This window comes from Notamacropus eugenii, chromosome 3 (genome assembly GCF_028372415.1).
Source record: "Notamacropus eugenii isolate mMacEug1 chromosome 3, mMacEug1.pri_v2, whole genome shotgun sequence".
In the NCBI taxonomy this organism is placed as follows: domain Eukaryota; kingdom Metazoa; phylum Chordata; class Mammalia; order Diprotodontia; family Macropodidae; genus Notamacropus; species Notamacropus eugenii.
In genome coordinates, this window is record NC_092874.1 from 471,693,367 (window position 1) to 471,710,824 (window position 17,458).

General features: G+C 40.8%; 1 protein-coding gene across 4 annotated transcripts in view; it reads right to left on the bottom strand.

Annotated features, from left to right (window-relative positions):
- Positions 1-536: 536 nt before the first annotated feature.
- The window catches only part of ITPRID1 (ITPR interacting domain containing 1), a 210,309-nt gene continuing 193,387 nt past the window's right edge, over positions 537-17,458 (bottom strand). For 2 of the 4 annotated variants that reach the window (XM_072598893.1, XM_072598896.1), the window contains exons 11-15: positions 14,908-16,200; positions 8,954-9,081; positions 7,582-7,693; positions 6,497-6,853; positions 537-5,576 (exon numbers count right to left, since the gene is read on the bottom strand). In XM_072598893.1, coding sequence (XP_072454994.1) covers positions 5,520-5,576; positions 6,497-6,853; positions 7,582-7,693; positions 8,954-9,081; positions 14,908-16,200 — 1,947 coding nt within the window. In that variant the 3' untranslated portion in view covers positions 537-5,519. The remainder of the gene's footprint in view (positions 5,577-6,496; positions 6,854-7,581; positions 7,694-8,953; positions 9,082-14,907; positions 16,201-17,458) is intronic. The other 2 variants (XR_011964816.1, XM_072598894.1) reach the window with 2 other exon arrangements.

Below are 17,458 nucleotides of genomic sequence, written 5' to 3' on the forward strand. Positions count from 1 at the left end.
ACCTGCCTCTGATTCTTACCACCAGTGTAATTAATCTCTCTGGATCTTTTTCTCCATCTGTATGATGAGAGGATTGGATTCAATGACCAAGATTCCATCCATTTCTCAGTCTTTCATCCTAAGACAATTGACACATGACTAATGTTTCATCATTGTCTCATGACAAGGAGTCTCTATTTTTATTGGAGTTGTAGATGCAATTAGCAGAGACTTTCATAGATGGTGGGTAGAGGATAATGGGGTCATAAATTCAGAAATGGAAAAGATCTGAGCGGCCATTGAAGCCAATTCCCTCATTATACTGAGGAGGACACTGAAACCCAGGAAAGGGAAATCATTTTTGCAAGGTAACATAGTGAAGTGGGGGTTTTGGGATTTGAACTCAGGTCTTCTGACTCAATTCCAGCTCTCTTGCTGATGGAACTGACAAGTCGTTGGCCATTTCACAATCCTTCCTCTTCATGGTTTGCTTTGCAACAGACCTGACGATGGCCAGCTGTAAACCTATAGTATGATGACCAAATGAGACACCAATATCAATCAACAAACATTTATTAAGTGCCTACTATTTGCCAGGCACTCTTAAGTGTGGGGGATACAATAAAGGGCAAAAGAGAGTCTCTGCCATCTTTCAGGTCAGGCTTTTCTCTTTAACCAATATCAAATGCACAACTTCCTCAGGAGATGGAGGACTCTTCGTGTACTGATTTCTAGTTGTGACAATTCTTTGTAAGTGTTTTATAGAACAATTTAAGTTGGCTTCTTTCTCATTCAGTTTTCTATGAAAATACTGAACCATTCCACATATCTGTGTAATATCATCTTCAATCCATTTTCAAAAAGAACTGTTATATTCAAGTCAGTTAAATGCAACAGAAATTTATTAAGCACCTACTATGTGCCAGGTACTGCACTCCATGCTTACAATTCACAGATAGAAAGGAAACGGGACCTGCCCTTGAGAAGCTTCCATTCTACTGGTTAGGTGGAGGGATAGAACACTCACAAAAAGGAGTAGTCATTCCACTCATAAATGGAAGCATCAGAGAACACTTTGTGGAAGTGATGGCTTGAGTTTCTTTGAAGGAGATTTGTGCTGGTCTGTTCAAATCCAAAGCTTTTCTTAACAGAAGATGGTAAGAGCTGGGAAGACTGGCTTTGCTGTTCTGCCTCTGACAACTGGCCCTGGGCAACTCACAAAACCTCTCAGGGATCCAGGCTCTTAGACTGTCCATTCCAGAGGTGAGGGTTGGCAGTGGAGAAGCAATTTTCTCAAGTGGGAGTGCCCTGGATCAAAGAATCACAGGGCCAGGCTCCAGCCCTATGCCTTTCTCAACAAAGGGAAGATTACTGAGAATGGACCATATAAGTATTTTATGATATCATTAGAAATTTTATCTTTGATTTCTATTTATTTCTTTGACACAATTATTTTTTCATGAAGATTTTTTAAAAAGCCAAGTCTACCAAAATGTCCATGTATTGGGGAGCACTGTCCAAATCATCAACTTCCAGCCACCCTTACACACACTTGTAATACCCCACAGATACTGTTGAGAACAGCCTTCAGGTTTGCTTTTTGTCTCCTTTCTGCAGGCTGGGTCCTCACTCAGGCAGAACAAAGGCCACTGATGGCATGTGCCCTGACTCTCTAAGTAACCTTCCTCCCAGGAGGCCACTTGGGTTGAAGCCTTTGCCCTTGAATTTTGATGAGGGAGCTGGGTAGAATGAAATGAATCTAGGGAAGACATTGTGCTGTTTGGAAAATGATACAGATGGAATTGTTCACTTGCTCGCCTCTACTATGGAGAGCTGCCAGGTGGCTTACATTCTTAACAATATGACAATCAGGAAAATGACAACCAAGACTGTGCCCGTGCCTGAACATTGTTATCACTAATATTCATAATGTCGACATAGCACTTTAAGGTTTATAAAGTGCTTTATGTATATATTATTTCATTTGGTCCTCATGCCAGCCTTCTGAGGCAGGCATTATTATTATCCTAATTTTACAGATGAGGAAACTGAGGCTCAGAGAGGGGTTACATGACTTGCCCAGAGTTACAAAGGCAATAAGTGTCTGTGGTTGAATTGGAACTCAGCTCTTCTGGACTCCAAGTCTGGTGTTTTAGCCACTAGTTACTCTTACTCCTACTCCTGCTCCAGCTGCCACCTCCACCAGCAGCAGCAGAACTCCTACTGTGAATAATAATAGTTATTATTTTATAACACCCTTAGGTTTCCAAAGTGCTTTACACGTCATCTCCTTTGATCCTCCTGACAACTGGCAAAATAGGTGCTATTCTAATCTCAATTTTACTAATGATGTAAATATGGCAGAACAAGGTTAAGTTTCTGAGCGAGGATTAGAGCTCAGCACTCTACTCCCTGCATCACATCCTTACCTATAATTATGGTCATTATAGTTTGGTTCAGAAATATTTAAAATGAATATACTCTTGTTTTGATTCATACCTTTAAGTACAATATGGTGACCTTGTTTATTTCCTATAAAGCTCTTCGATTGGAATCCAGTGCTTTCTTTCATCTTCCACTATAGACGAGTGACACAGACTCTCTGGGCTTCAATTTCTGCATCAATAAAATGAAGCTGAACTAGTGTTGAGAACATACTGTACAAGGACATGCTGTTCACTATTTTAGCAAACAGGTCTCCAGGTAAAAATAAGGTATATGCGATGCACTTTCAAGTTTAATCAGCATTCTTATTGTTTTCTCCATTGTTTTATTTAATATTGATAATCAAAAGGCCAATAAATAAGATCCTGGTTAGTATCATTTGCTGATTTCTGAGACACAGATGCTCCAACTGAAAATTTTACAATAGGTTCTAGAGAGATGGTATGAGCACATCCCTGAATTACCATATGAATATTAGTTGAAAGAATCGGAACTCCCATATGAAGAATTTCCTTTTACTGATGCCAGTGAACATTTTTTCTTAGCAACTTAGTTTTAGAGAGTTTCCTGCAAACATGAGGAGGTTAAATGACTTCTCCCAGGTCATGTGGCCTGTCTGTTTCAGAGGTGGGTCTCCCTGACTGGTTGTCTTTTCACTACACAAGCTATGTCTTGTAGAATTCAAACAAGAAAAAAAATCTCCATTAGGCTGCTGAGGTGTACAACAATCTGCTTAGAGGAATCCACCTCTAATTCACAATGTGCTATGTGAACACAGCTTATGCATTCAGGAATAGATGGTTGATTGTTGTCAAAAACTATGCTACCTAGGAGAAACAAAACAAAACAGGTTTTTGTTGTTTTTAAACAAGGAAGCCACTGGTGACAGGCAGGGAATCCCCAGGATCCTCAAATAGTTTAGATACATTTAGAAATGTACATTTCTATAATCAGATATCCCTATACAAATGATGCAAGGAATTGAAAGCAACGTTGAGCATAGGGCTGCCTCTTGGAAACTTCTCCCGGTGGTCTCCTTGGTCTCTCCTCTTGTAGCAGAATGCATGTAGTCACCTTTTCATATGACAGACTTCCAAATATTAAGAATTCTGCCCCAATACCTGCCCAACCTACACAAGTGTTTTGAAGATAATGTAATGTCAAGAAAAATATTGTTTCCCAAGTTTTGAAAGAAAAATGTTGATATTTATTAAAACTTTTTTAAAAAGGATCTTTAAGAGAGACAGTATTTTACAGTGGAAAGAACATGGGCTGTCCAGTCAAAGGGCTTGGATTCAAAGGTGCTATTTACCTGTGTGACCTTATCTCTCCAGACCTCAGTTTCCTCATCTGTAAAATGAAGGGGTTTGAATCAAATTAACTCTAAGGCCCCCCCCCCCCAGAAGCCCACAAATATAATGTCCAAAGCTTTGCTGTTCACTCCTTTGCCAGACCATCCCTTCGCCACCATCATTCAGCAACCTCTTTTCCTTTGACTTTCTCTCCTCTCTTTACCACTTAGCCAAACTCTTTTCACACACATTGACTCACCTCCAGGTCACTGCCAAACTAGGTGCATAATTTAGAATGCTATGAGCTCTCTCTGCAGGAACTCTTCCCGAACGTGCTCCAACAACTGCCCCTCCCCACTCAGAAAGCACCTTTGGCCCCTATTAGTTTGAGACAACAGAAAGGAAATTTTCAAGCCTCTTCTCCCACCCCAAACCCTACATCACTATGCTCTCTTTTTGCTCCAGCCTTTCTCCTCTTATCAACACCACCCTTTCAACCAGCCCTCCCCTCCCATTCTCTCCTGTGTTGTTCAGTTTTCATTTGAAACCACCTTCCCTGCAACCCTCATCTTAACTTCTTTTTATCCACTGTCTCCTTCCCTGCTGACTACGCATATTCTGAGCACTCTGTCCACAGTCATTAAACCTTTTTTGGAACCTACCAGCCCTTCAAAATATTGTCCAATATCTATCCTCCCTTTAATAGCCAAAATTGTAGTGGGGAGAGAGTTGTCTTTTCCCCCCAAAGTCAGTGCCTTCTCTTTCTTCCTTCCCATTCACTTTTTAATTCTTACAACCTGCCTTCAGTCCCTACCACTCAACTGAAAGTGCTCTCTCTAAGGTCACCAGTCACTTCTTTGGCCTTGGTCTCTCCATAGCTTTTAACACTGTTGTCCACACTTTTCTCTTGCATGCTCTCTTCTCCCTTAGCTTCTGTGACACTTTCTTCTGATTCTCCTGGGTCACTATTGCCCACCCTTTCCTCTTGGACACTTTCTCCTTCCTTAGCTTCTGAGACTCTTCTTTCTCCTGGTTCTTTATAATCCCTCCTCTTCAATCACCTTGGTGGGATCATCAACCACATTCCATCCTATCCACTAAAGACACAGCCCTTTCCTTGTCTGAACCTCTGTTGCAAAAGAAAAGTTGGAAATCTAATTGGTTATGGGATCCCTCTTACCCTGGAGATAGAGGTTGAGTAGAGGCCCATCTCCATGGGAAGTGCTGAACTGTGGCTAAAGTACTGGCCTTGAACTTAGACAAGAGCTAGTTTCAAATCCCACCTCTGATCATTCTTAATTGTGGCTAATCCCTTAACCTCTCTGGCTTTCAGTTTCTTCTTCTATGAGATGGACCTCATCACACTTGGACTTGGTGCCTGGTAATATTATTGTGAGACTTAAAAGAGATAATGTTTGTTAAGTGCTTTGAAAACTTTCTATCACAAGGTACACATCTGTTAATCTTAAGAACTTAGCTGGACCTGAATGTGTGATGAGAAACCCAGTTTTAAAAGTTCCCTCCTGTTGTTAGTCATTTTTATATGCATAGACCTCAAAGGAAGAGTTAGTTGGCCTTGGAAAAACATGAGCATCCATCTCCACTCTCGCCACACTAACAGACAGTATTTTAACACAATCTGTTTTCAAGTGGATCCTGGGGGCAGAAGAGGAATGAATTCCCCCATGGCATTATTACCAGGTTCCCAGCATCTCTATACACAGAAGGAAATCTTGGAACTGCAGTGGAGTGGGAGGCTTGTCCAAACAGTGAACAAGTCATCTTTCTTTCTCTGTCATTCCATCAATTCTGTCCGTCAGCTGGTTCATTGCCAAAGGAACTCTTGAAAGTCTTCTTCAACTAGAAAAGAAAACAAGAACTTCATAATCAAGTACATGAAAGCCCTGAGGATAAATGATTTGGGAAAGCCTGCTGGCTAGACTCCACAGTCAGATAAATCCACACAACTAACTTTAGGGGGACAGCTTGAAGACAAAGTTCTATGGATGTTTCTTTGCCAGGAGGGTCAGGTAGGTGCCATATTGGTCTGAATGTTGGTAATTCCAAAAAAGACATTGTTCAGAAAGGAAAAAGTATAATGATATACACTGGAAAAGGATAAAGAACCACATAACACAATAATAAATCTAATTATTGATGCAATAGGATCGTACAATATAAGGTTTTATAGAAGTAATATTTGGAAAAGAGAAAATATTTATCTATTCTTGGACCAACATGGTCATGACTTGGGCCCCTAACTAGCCACTGAAGATATTCTACAGAAGCAACATTTCCTTCTGTTTCTTTATTTTCCTATATGCCTGGCATGTTGTAGGTACCTAGGGAGTAAAGTAGATAATGTGTCAGATACTTACTAGATACACCCTTGGCAGGCCACTTAATGTGCCTCACTCCCTGACTACTCCTTACTATGTCATTTGTAGTGAGCCATCTCTTTCACTTCCCCTTTCCCAGGGACACAGGGCAAGGATGGATGTGTTCCAGGTGGGACTTGAACCCAGATCTTCCTAACTCTGAGGCCATTTCCCTAGCCACTGCAACACCCTGCCCAACAAATATCATGGAATCATGGGATTAGGAGATCAGAGATCCTTTTGAGCTGAAAGGGACCCTGGAGTGCACCATCTCTACCCCTCTCCTTATACATACAAAAAAACTGAGACACAGTTAGCTAGCACTGTCTCCCTGTATGAAAAAAGAGACACAGTACCACTAAAAATATCATTTCTTTGGGTGATAGTGGAATGCGGCCTTACTTTGCCCAAAAAGCTTTTCAGATCCATTCGGCTCTGACTGGAGCCCCTTTTTTCTTCACTGCTCATATGCTGATCCCAGGAGGCTGTTGAAGAGGCAAGGCCTGGCTCCTCTAATATTGGGGGTACGAGGGCCATCTCTGGGCTGCCTGCTGAGGAGGGAGAAGTGAGGGCACATGCCCTGTTCTGTTCTGGGAGTAGGGTCCCTTGACCTTCAGTGGCGGGGCTGGGAATCTTGGGGGATGCAGTCTCAAGAATATCTGAATCAGTATGGAAAGTTGGCTCGCTTCCTTCTCCCAAGCTGCAGAGCCCCAGTTCTGAACAGAGTTGGGATTGTTCTTCTAAGAGCTGGTTAAACTGCTTGAGGGAAAAGAGCAGAAAAAGAAGTAAGGTAATGCTAATTCTAGAGGACAGCTTGAGCACTCAGTGTTACTCCCTTGCTCAAGAACCTTCAGTGGCTCCATAGTGTAAACTCTTCTGTTGGCATACAAAGCCTCTCCAACCTATCTTTCTAGACTGGTTTCATGCTCTTCCTTATCATTTGTTCCAAGTTCCATGCAAACAGGCCTGCTCATTGTTACCATAAAAAACAAGCTGAAATCAACTCATGGAACTCCGGGAACTGATAGCTCTATTTTGTAACCAAATTCATATTATGAAATGAAACATAGGAGGAGGGGAGAGGGATGCAATTTGTAATTTCATTTATTTAGGGAACTCCAGGGTAAAGAAATTCCCTATACCAATATAGGTTGGCACCTTCACTGGAACTAAGAATATTAGAGAATTGTCTAGAGCAGAGGTGTCAAACGCAGCCAGAACTAGATTAAATAGATTTGGGAAAAATTGAACAAAGTAAATAAAAATACAGTAGAACGTAGGTCGTTTTCTAAATCAACATGCAGACTTCAGGGATCCTGATGTATAGTTTAATGACCCTCCCACTTCTCTTTGAGTCTGTGACCCCACTGGCCCAGTGTCCTGAGAGGTTGTTGCTTATCTGGGGTCACACAACCTCGACAGAACTAGCCTCAGAGCCAGGAGACAAGTCTTAATGTATCATAGAAATGGTGATTAATGTCCCATACCAAGAGCATCTCCTCCTGAATCTGCCGAGCTCGGTCACTGAGCTGAAATTCTAGCTCAGCCACCTGTTGATGCAGGTCTTGACGTAAATCATGAAGCTGCCTCACTTCCTCCCTGCAGGTGAATAAAAGAGCAGCATCCTGTAGAGCTTCTTCTATGAGGAAGTTTTTCCTTCATCTCCCTTCTCCCAAAACCAGCTCAGCTCAGTTCTTTGAAATTATTTACTACAATCCTTTCATTTATTTGGACGTGGTCATATTTTGTGGGCCAGACTTGTGATTTTACCCTTATAGGGAAGTCTCAGTGTGGAAATTCTCTCCACTGCTGCAAATCCCTAACTGATATGTAACTCACCATAGAGTTACCTGGTGACACTGAGATAAACAGTACTGTGTCAGAGGCAGGATTCGAATTCAGGTTTTTTTGATTCCAAGATAAACCCTCTATGTACTCAACTGCCCTGCATCTCAGTGCCTAAATTCCATGACTTTGCCATGTCCATATTCTTGCTTTTTATGCTTTTTCCTCATCCCCTTTCCCAATTCTATTCCCTTCTAGAAATGTCCACTCAACTTCTTTATCCTTAATTAAAATCTTAGGTCACTTGTATTGAAAGTAAATACCTACACAAGAGGTGGCCTTTACTTCAGCCAAAATCCTCATCTCTACCACAACCCCTCCTCCCATCAAACTTTCTCAACTTTTAGCTCCCCAGGTCTTCACCTCATCTGGGCTGGAGCCAGGTCTCTAAGATGGTTGTTGGCCATGTTCACATCACATTCATTCAAGCTGCCCTTTATGGGTTATTTTCCCTCATTGAACTGTAAATTCTTGGAAGTCGTGGCTGTATTGCTTGTCTGTATATATGTGTGCCTAGCATATGTATACACAGCAAGAATTTAGTAAATTCTGTCTTTCATATCTCTATTTCTGTCTCATCTATTATCTATCTATTTATCTGTCTATCTAATTTCATATCTATCTGTGTACTACCTATCCATGCGTCATATACAAGGCAGATCTTCATGTATTCTCCAATTCCATAAGGCCATCAACTATGTGTTCCTATTAACCTTACCCCCATTTCCCAGTTCTTCCTTTCTCTAATCCTAGCTGAAGAGCCAAGTTCCTACCTTCAGCAATTAGTTATTATTGCTTCTTCCCTAAAAATTAAGAACATAGATGGAGGGAACAGGTTTCCTATGTTCTGCTCCTTCTCTGGGTATGAGAATTATAGAATCACAGGTCTTGCTAGAATGAGAAGGGACCTCAGAGGTCATCATTTTGCATATCAGAAAACTGAGGCCTAGAGTGATGACTGGGTGTGTGGGCAAGGGCTTACTTTCATCACTGATGTAGAGCAGCCAACATTACCTCCCTTCCTCTGACATCTCACTGAAGACACATGCTTGCTGCTTCATGAGATGATGTCCAATCTCCTCGGAGTGCTCCCGGAAACTCTGACATACTGTTCTCCACATCTGCAAGTCCTGTACAGTGCTCTGTGAACAAGCAGAGAGAACTCAGGCCTTTTTTCTTCCTGGTAGTCTGTTCTGGAAGCACCCTCCTACTGGCTCTATGAAACTCTGACTCTCTTTCCCACTGTGTTTGGTCTCATCTGTTGAATCAGAACCCTAGCCAGAAACTGGCCATGAACAAGGCACAGAGCTTGGGCCTTTCCAAACTAGACACAGGTTGGGGCAAAGATCGCGATTTGATTTGGTGCTGCTGCTTTTCCAGTAGGGGGTGTGATGCTAGGCAGTGAGATATTCTCTCTCTCTCTCTCTCTCTCTCTCTCTCTCTCTCTCTCTCTCTCTCTCTCTTTCTCCTTCCACTCATCTCTTCTCTCTATGATTTATTCTACCTTGTGTTCAGTAATTTTTTCAGTCACGTCCAACTCTCCTTGATCCCACTTGAGGTTTTCTTGGCAGAGATACTGCACTGGTTTGTCATTTCCTTCTTCAACTGATTTTATAGGTGAGACAACTGAGGCAAACAGGATTAAGTGACTTACGCAGGGTCATACAGCTAATATGTGTCTAAGGTCAGGTTTGAACTAAGAAAGATGAATCCTCCTGACCCTAGGTCCAGCACTTTATCCACTTTACCACCTAGCTGCCCTAAAATCTCCAGTGACAACCTAGGGTGACACAGTTAGTGTCTGAGGCAATATTTGAACTCAGAAAGATGATTTTTCCTGACTTCAGACCCGATACTCTATCCACTGTACCACTACTAGAAAAGACAATATAGGAGGTTGGAAAGAGAAACCTGTGACATAGGGGAGGAGGTTGGCCCAGAGACCATGTGGATGAAATACCAGTGATGGGATAAGGTGGTGAAGACAGAAGCAGCAGCAGCTTTGGGAACTCCCACGCAAGAGATGCTAAGGGGACCTGGTCACTGCTTAGGAAAAGATTACCGAGTAGCCCTGTGCTATCACTGAACATAGGAGCAAATAATGTTTGGCAACTCCCTTGCCTATTCCCACTTTGGGGTCATAGTTCAGGGGTGTAGAGGAGCACTTTTGGTCAAGAGGGAGTAGAAGTATTTTAAAATGCTTGTAGTAGCTCTCTTTGTGATGGTAAAGAATTGGAAATTGCACTGATGTCCATCACTTGGGGAATGGCTAAACAAGTTGTGATATATAATTGTGATGGAACACGACTGTGCTGTAAAAAATGATGAATGATCTTAGAAAAACATGGAAAGACTTAAACCAAATAATGAAGAGTGAAATGGGCAGAACCAAGAGAATATTGTGTATAGTAAGAGAAATATTGTCTTAAGAAGGACTTTGAGTGAATGTTATTTTGTCTGCTATAGATATCCAAATTAACTATAAAGGACATAGGAAGAAAGATGCTATCAGCATCCAGAGAAAGAACTGGTACGTAGAAGGAGGTATAAAATAATTTGACACATAAATACCTATTTGTGTATAATGGTAGCCATTTCTAGGGCAGGGAGGAGAGAGGAAAGAAAAAAAAAGAAATAAAAGAAATTATCATGATAATCTTGTTGTATATTTGAAAGGAACAATAAGTTGTGCATAACAGATTTGCAGCTTCATGTACAGTCATCTTTTTATTGTAGTATGTTATGGAAATGCTTGTTTTATTCCATAAATTAAAAATAAGATAAAAATGACTCTATAGTATGTTAGGCACTCTCTTCCCCCAGTTCTATGATCTTTATTAGTAGTTATAGCAAACATCTCAAAAGATTATGTATCAATGACATCTTGTAAGTGGATATTTTGAGGAAGTGCTCATTAGATTTGTAATAAAATGCATTCATGTTAGAAATAAAAAGAGGCTGTAGAAACCCTGAGGGGCAATTTGGCTTCCAGCCCCAATGGATCAGAGAACCTGAGGAATAGTATTCTTTTTAGTGCCTGGAGGAGCAGAATTGATTGCAATCTCGAGAGATCAGGGGCCCTTACTGAGTAAGGATCAGAAGGTAGCTCAAAAGTGCAGTGACCACACCTCTCCCTAGATCACTACACCTTAGAAACACTGAAAACTTCCAAATCCCCAGAACTAGCTCTAACAATCAGTAGTGTTAAGAAGCCTAAAGCTTGGAACAGAGACCCTCCCCACAACCTTCACCCAGAACAGAGCCCAACATTAACATAAAGTTTCAAATACAAAAACTGAATGGAAAAGTGAGCAAATAGCAGCAACAATAAAAAGAACCTGACCATAAAAGCTACTGTGATGACAAGAAAGATCAAGACACAAACTTTGAATAAGACAATGAAGCCAAAACAGCTACAAGCAAAGGCTCAAAGTAAAAATGTGATTGGACACAAGCCCAACAAAGAATTTCTGGAAGAACTAAAAAAATTATTTCCAAAATCAAATGAGAGTGGTAGGGGCAAAATTAAGTAAATAAATGTAAGCAAAGGAAGAAATTTATAAAAAAAAAAAAAAGTCACTGTCAGCTTGGTAAAATAGACACAAAAATACTGAAGAAAGTAATACCTTGAAAACAGAATTGGCCAAATAGGAAAACAAAGAGAGGTGTAAAATCTCACTGAAGAAAATAATTCATTAAAAATTAGAATTGGGCAAGTGAAATCTAATGACTCCATGAGAAATCAGGAAACAAAAAAGTCAAAAGACTGAAAAAAAAAAGAAAATGTAAAATATTTCATCAGAAAAATATAATTGACCTGGCAAATAGATCAAATTTCCAAATAATTATTTTATAGAGTTAGAAAATATGGTAATAAAATTCATAGGGAAAACAAAAGGTCAAGGATATTAAGGGAATAAAAAATGTTAAAGCAGCCTAGCAGTTTAACATTTCAGACTATTACAAAATGGTAATCATCAAAACAATATGGTACTAAAAAAGATAAAATAGGCACACAATATACAGTACTAAAAATCCATACTTATTTAGTATTTGATAAACCCAAATATTTAAGCATTTGGGGTAAAATCTTTTCATTTGACAAAAATTGCAGAGAAATCTGGAAAACAGTTTGGTAGAAACTAGGCACAGACCAACATCCTTCACCATGTACTAAGATAAAGTAAAAATGGATAAATGACTTAGACATAAAGGATGATATTATAAGTAAATTAGGGAAGCATGGAAGACTGTACCTGTCAGATACATTGATAACAGAAGAGTTTATGATGAAACCAAAGATAGAGGAGATTAGGCAAAATAAAATAAAAAATTTTGATTATATGAAATTAAAACAAAAAACCTTTTGCACAAACAAAACTAATGTGGCTGAAACTAGAAGGAAAACAAGAAACTAGGGGAGAAGGATTTACAACATTTCTCTAATAAAGGTCTCATTTCTCAAATATGTAGGAAATAGAGCCAAATTCATAAAAATAAGAGTTATTCCCAGTTGATAAATGGTCAAAGAATGTGAATAGGCAGTTTTGGGAAGAAGAAATCAAAGCTATCCATCATCACATGGAAAAATGTCCTAAATTGCTATTGATTAGAAAAATGCACATTAAAACAACTTTGAGATTCCATCTCATACATATCAGAATGGCAAACGTGATACAAAAAAAATGACAAATGTTAGAGAAAATGTAGGGAAATGGGCACACTAGTGCATTGTTGATGGAGTTGTGAATTAGTCCAACCATTTTATAGAAAAATTTGGAACTACCCCCAAAGTGCTCAAAAACTGCATATCTTTTGACCCAGCAATATCCACATTAACTTTGTATCCCAAAGAGATCAAAGAAAAGGGAAAAGGATCTTTTGGATAAAAAATATTTATAGCAGCTCTGTAAGTGGTGGAAAAAATTGAAAATTGCCAATCAAATGGAGAATGGATGAACAAGTTATGGAATCTGATTGTGAAGGTATACTGTTGTGCTGTAAGAAATGAGAAGCAGGATGATTTGAGAAACACCTGGGAAGACTTATATGAACTCATATTAAGTGAAGTGAGCAGAACCATTGTACACAGTGAGAAAACATTATATACAGTAACAGGAGTATTTTAAGGATCCACTGTAAAAACTGAGCTACTCTGACCAAGGCAATTAATTTCAAAGGACCCCTCATGAAAAATGCTATCCACCTCCAGAGAGAGAACTGATGGACTCAGAATGCAGATTGAGGCAGATTTTTTTTACTCTATTTTTATCGTTTTATTTTGTTTTTGTTTTCTTTTGCAATATGGTGAATATGGAAATAAGTTTTGCATGACCTCACATGTATTATCAAAATCAAAGTGCTTGCCTCTTCAAGAGGGTGGGGCATGAAGGAGGGAGATAATTTGGAGCTCAAAAGTTTAAAAAATGATTGTTAAAATTTTTTTACATTCAATTTGGAAATATTTAATGAAATATTTTTTTAAAAAGTATGTCATGTGTATTGAGAGAGAAACAGAGAGAGAGAGAGAGAGAGAGAGAGAGAGAGAGAGAGAGAGAGAACTGCTAAATATCTACAGTATACCTCAAAATCCTTGGACATATATAGTCCAAGCCTTTTGTTTTGTAGATGAGGCAAAGGATTCAAGAGAGGAGGTGAATCTTGTTTAACATTAAATAGCTGTTTCATTGCTATGCCTGGAACCAAACCCAGGAGTGACTCCGTGCATAGCCCCAGCCTGAATCAGTGGTTAGACCTGCATGCAGCTGCTTTAGGAAGAATCCTTTCCTAAGGAAGTCTTGTGCCCTTCTATCTATTCACACACCTTTATTTCAGATCCTTGCCTCCTCTCATCTGGATTTCTGCTATAAACTTCTAATTGACACCCCCTGCCTGAAGATTTTCTGCTCTTCAGTCCAATAGTCACACAGCTGCCAAACTGATTTCTTTAAAGGGTAGATCTAACTATGTCTCTGCTTACTAAACTGCTGTGACTCCCTATTACTTCCAAACTCCTTTACTTGACTTTGAAGGCTCTTTATAACGGCCTTTTCCTATTTTTTGAGGTTTTTTAAACATGTACCTCTATTATTCTATTCAACAAATACACATACTTTCTGCAAGGTATCTATGGAAAAAACAGCTTTTGGAGTGGACCGTCAAACCCATCATAGCTATCTGTTCATATGCATATACATACATACATGTATGCATACATACACATAAATATATACATACAGATGGATACATATACGTATACATACAATGTTCCTTTCTTCAGAGGCCTTTCCCAATCCCCGTAGCTGCTAGTACCTTATGCTCAAGGATTACTTTCCTTTTACTCTACATGCATCTTGTAGAAACTTATGAACGTATATGCTGTTTCCTCCATTAGAATGGGAGGGCTAGGGCTGTAATGGCCAACAGAATATTCACCTAAGGAGGTCAGGAAGGTTTGGGGGACAACCGAAACCTTCTCTTCCTCAGAGAACAGTTCTGGGTAGCCTCCAACATCCTGTTTCCCTTGATTAGGACAGCCTTCTCCCTCCTCAGTTTTTCTTGTCCTAATTTGTTTGGTTACATAATTGTGTTCCCTTTCCCCTCTCCCAGAATGGAAGTTCCTATAGGGTGACTCATTATTTTATCCCCCAGCCCATTGCCATGTGCATATGAGGCCTCTGATAAATGCTTCTTGAGTTGATCTGGATTGATATGTCAAGGACCTGGACTTAGTTGTTGTGGAGAACCGTACACCTACACAGATTCAAGCTATTTCTCATTAGGTTCAGAGAATGGCCTGACATCCTGAGAGATGAAGCATCTTGCCCAGCTTGAACCATGGTCTTATTAACTCCAAGGCCAAATGTCTCTCCACTCTCCCACACTGCCTCTCACTGACTGCACATCTCTCTCTGACTCTATTGATGATCTCTACTAAGATATAGACTTACTGGAGAGAGTTTTCTCACCATAGACTCCTGAAGGGTCTTCACAGTCTTGGTGAGTTGAGCTTGGAGGTGGTGTTGATAGGAGCAGGAAGCAAGGCCAGGGTGGTGCCAATCCCAGGGATGGTGATGGTGCCAGCAACAGCAGCAGCAGTAACTGCTATGCTTGCACTGGGCACCATGGACAGCGGGCTCTGAGTCTGAGGTTGGCTGATACATCCCCAGAGAGCTGCTGTCTAGGGAGATGGATTGAGTGAGATGATGCCGTCTGCGTATGGCTGTGCAGCAGCTTGGAGAGGGACACAGAACTGGAAATCCAAGTTTGATCTTTTCTGTTTGAACTGAAGCGTCTTTGGTCTGCCTTTCTCTGGCGCTTGTTCTTGGTCCTGGTGTAAGGAAAGCCTCAGTCTTATAGAATTTTGAAGGTCTAAGAAGAGGATTTAAAGTATTCTCTCTAGGACATTCTCCTGAGGTGGAACTGCAGATGCTAGACCCCAACTTCGAGGGCATCTGAATTGTCACTGATCTGAAGCCATTGGCATTTGTTTCAGTGTCTAGAATAAAGTCCTCTACCTTCTCACCTGACTTGGAAGATGCTTTACCTGAAGCTCTGACTCCTGGGGTACTCAGAAGCCTAAATTCAACTACATCATCTGAGTTGGACGTAGAAGTTTTAGAAACTTCATCAAGACTACTTGATGGGAGAGTGGCTTCACTCTGCCTTGGCATTGTCAATATGCCCTTTTCTGATGAGGATGCCAACCTGCTAACATTAGGGTCCCACTGGCCAGTGTGCCCATCTCTTGGGACCTCAGAACCAAGTTGACAGTTATCAACATGAATGGATGCACCTTGATCACATGCACTTCTCATGATGCTTGGAGACCTTTCCATGCACACTGCCCTAGCTTCTTCTTCCTCCAGGAAGTCTGCTTTGACTTCTACTAAGTGGGCTACAGTAAATCCCACAGGATAGTCATATGTGGAAGTGATGGTGCTTCCATCTACCTCATAGTTAGTCTGGGGATTTGGAGGGAAATTCCATGTGGAATTGTCTTTCCTCTCCACAGTGGAGGTCTCCTTATGGGATCCCTCCTGGGTAAAATGTTTTGTTGATAGAGAAACATCCTCTTCTACATAGGCAAATATCTCTTCTCCCTGGTTACTCTGGCCTCGGTTCAGAAGCGGCAAATCCAGAATGCACTGGGAAGCATCTTCAGTTGGTTCTTGTGGATGGTACTGGGATGATCCCAAGGAGGGAATCTGAGCTTCTTGCCTTCCACATAGAAGACTCTGGCTAGTCAACAAGGGAGAAAGCTATAGGAGAGAGCAGGAGAAAGGCAAATGAGATTAGGAGTGTCAATATGGGCCAGCTCTAAAAAGTGACATAGAGGTGTGTGAATAGACAAGAGGGTACAAGACTTACAGATTCATCTTTAAGAAGTAGAAAAATAAGTTTTCCTGCCAGTCCCCTTCTAAAATGATTTCCCTTTCTCCACTTATAAAATCAGTAGATGGATAAATAGATGGATAATTTATTGAGTTTGTGCCAGGAACTGTACCAAGTGCTATGGATACATATGATAATAATACTAATAATGCTGTGTGAAGAAAATCAAGAAGGCCACTGTCACTGGATCACAGTCCATGGGCTTAGGAAGGCCAGAGGAGGGCAGATTATGAAGGGCTTTGAACACCAAACACGATTTTAGATTGGATCCTGGAAGTGATTGGGAACCACTGGAATTTACTAAGTGTGGCAGGGGATAGAGGGTGAGTGACGCTATCAGACCTGCCCCTTGGGAAGATCAGTTTGAGAGTTAGTGGAAGCTAGATTGCTATAGGAAGAGAGAATGTGCCAGGCAGACCCACTGACATGCTAGTGAAATAGTCCTGGTGTAAGATGATGAGAGCCTGGAAGAGAGCTGTAGGAATGCGATAAAGACCAAGGCATATGGAAGCCAAGTCACGAAGGTGCAATCCACAGCCCTTGGCAACAGATGGGAGATGGGTGTGTGTGAAAAAGAATGAGGAAGTGAGGGTGACACCTAGGGTGTAAGCCTGGGCAACTGAGAGGTTCCAGAACTCTCCACAGTAATAGGGAAGTTAGGAACTGGGGAACCAGGGATGAAAGAAAAAGTTGTTTTGGACATGTTGAATTTAAAGTGTTTACAGGATGTCCAGTTGAATATGTTCAGTAGACAGCTAGGTATGTGAAATTGGAAGCCAAAGACTTGACAAGATCTTGGAATCAACAGCATAGAAATGATTATTGAACTGGTTAAAGCTGATGAGATCACCAAGTAAAATGGTATAGAGGGAAAAGAGAAGAGGGCACAGGACAAGGGCCAGTGGGACACTCATGGTAAATGGGTATGACCTAGATAAAGACCCTGCAAGGGAAACCGAGGAGGAGCAGTCAGAGAGGTAGGGGCAGAACCAGAAGGGAACAATGTCGTGAAAATGCAGAGAGAAGAGAGGGTCAAAAGCTGTGGAGTGACCAAGAAGGCTGAGCACCAAGAAAAGCCGATGGAATTTGGCAATTAAGAGATCACTGGCCATTTTGGATAGAGCA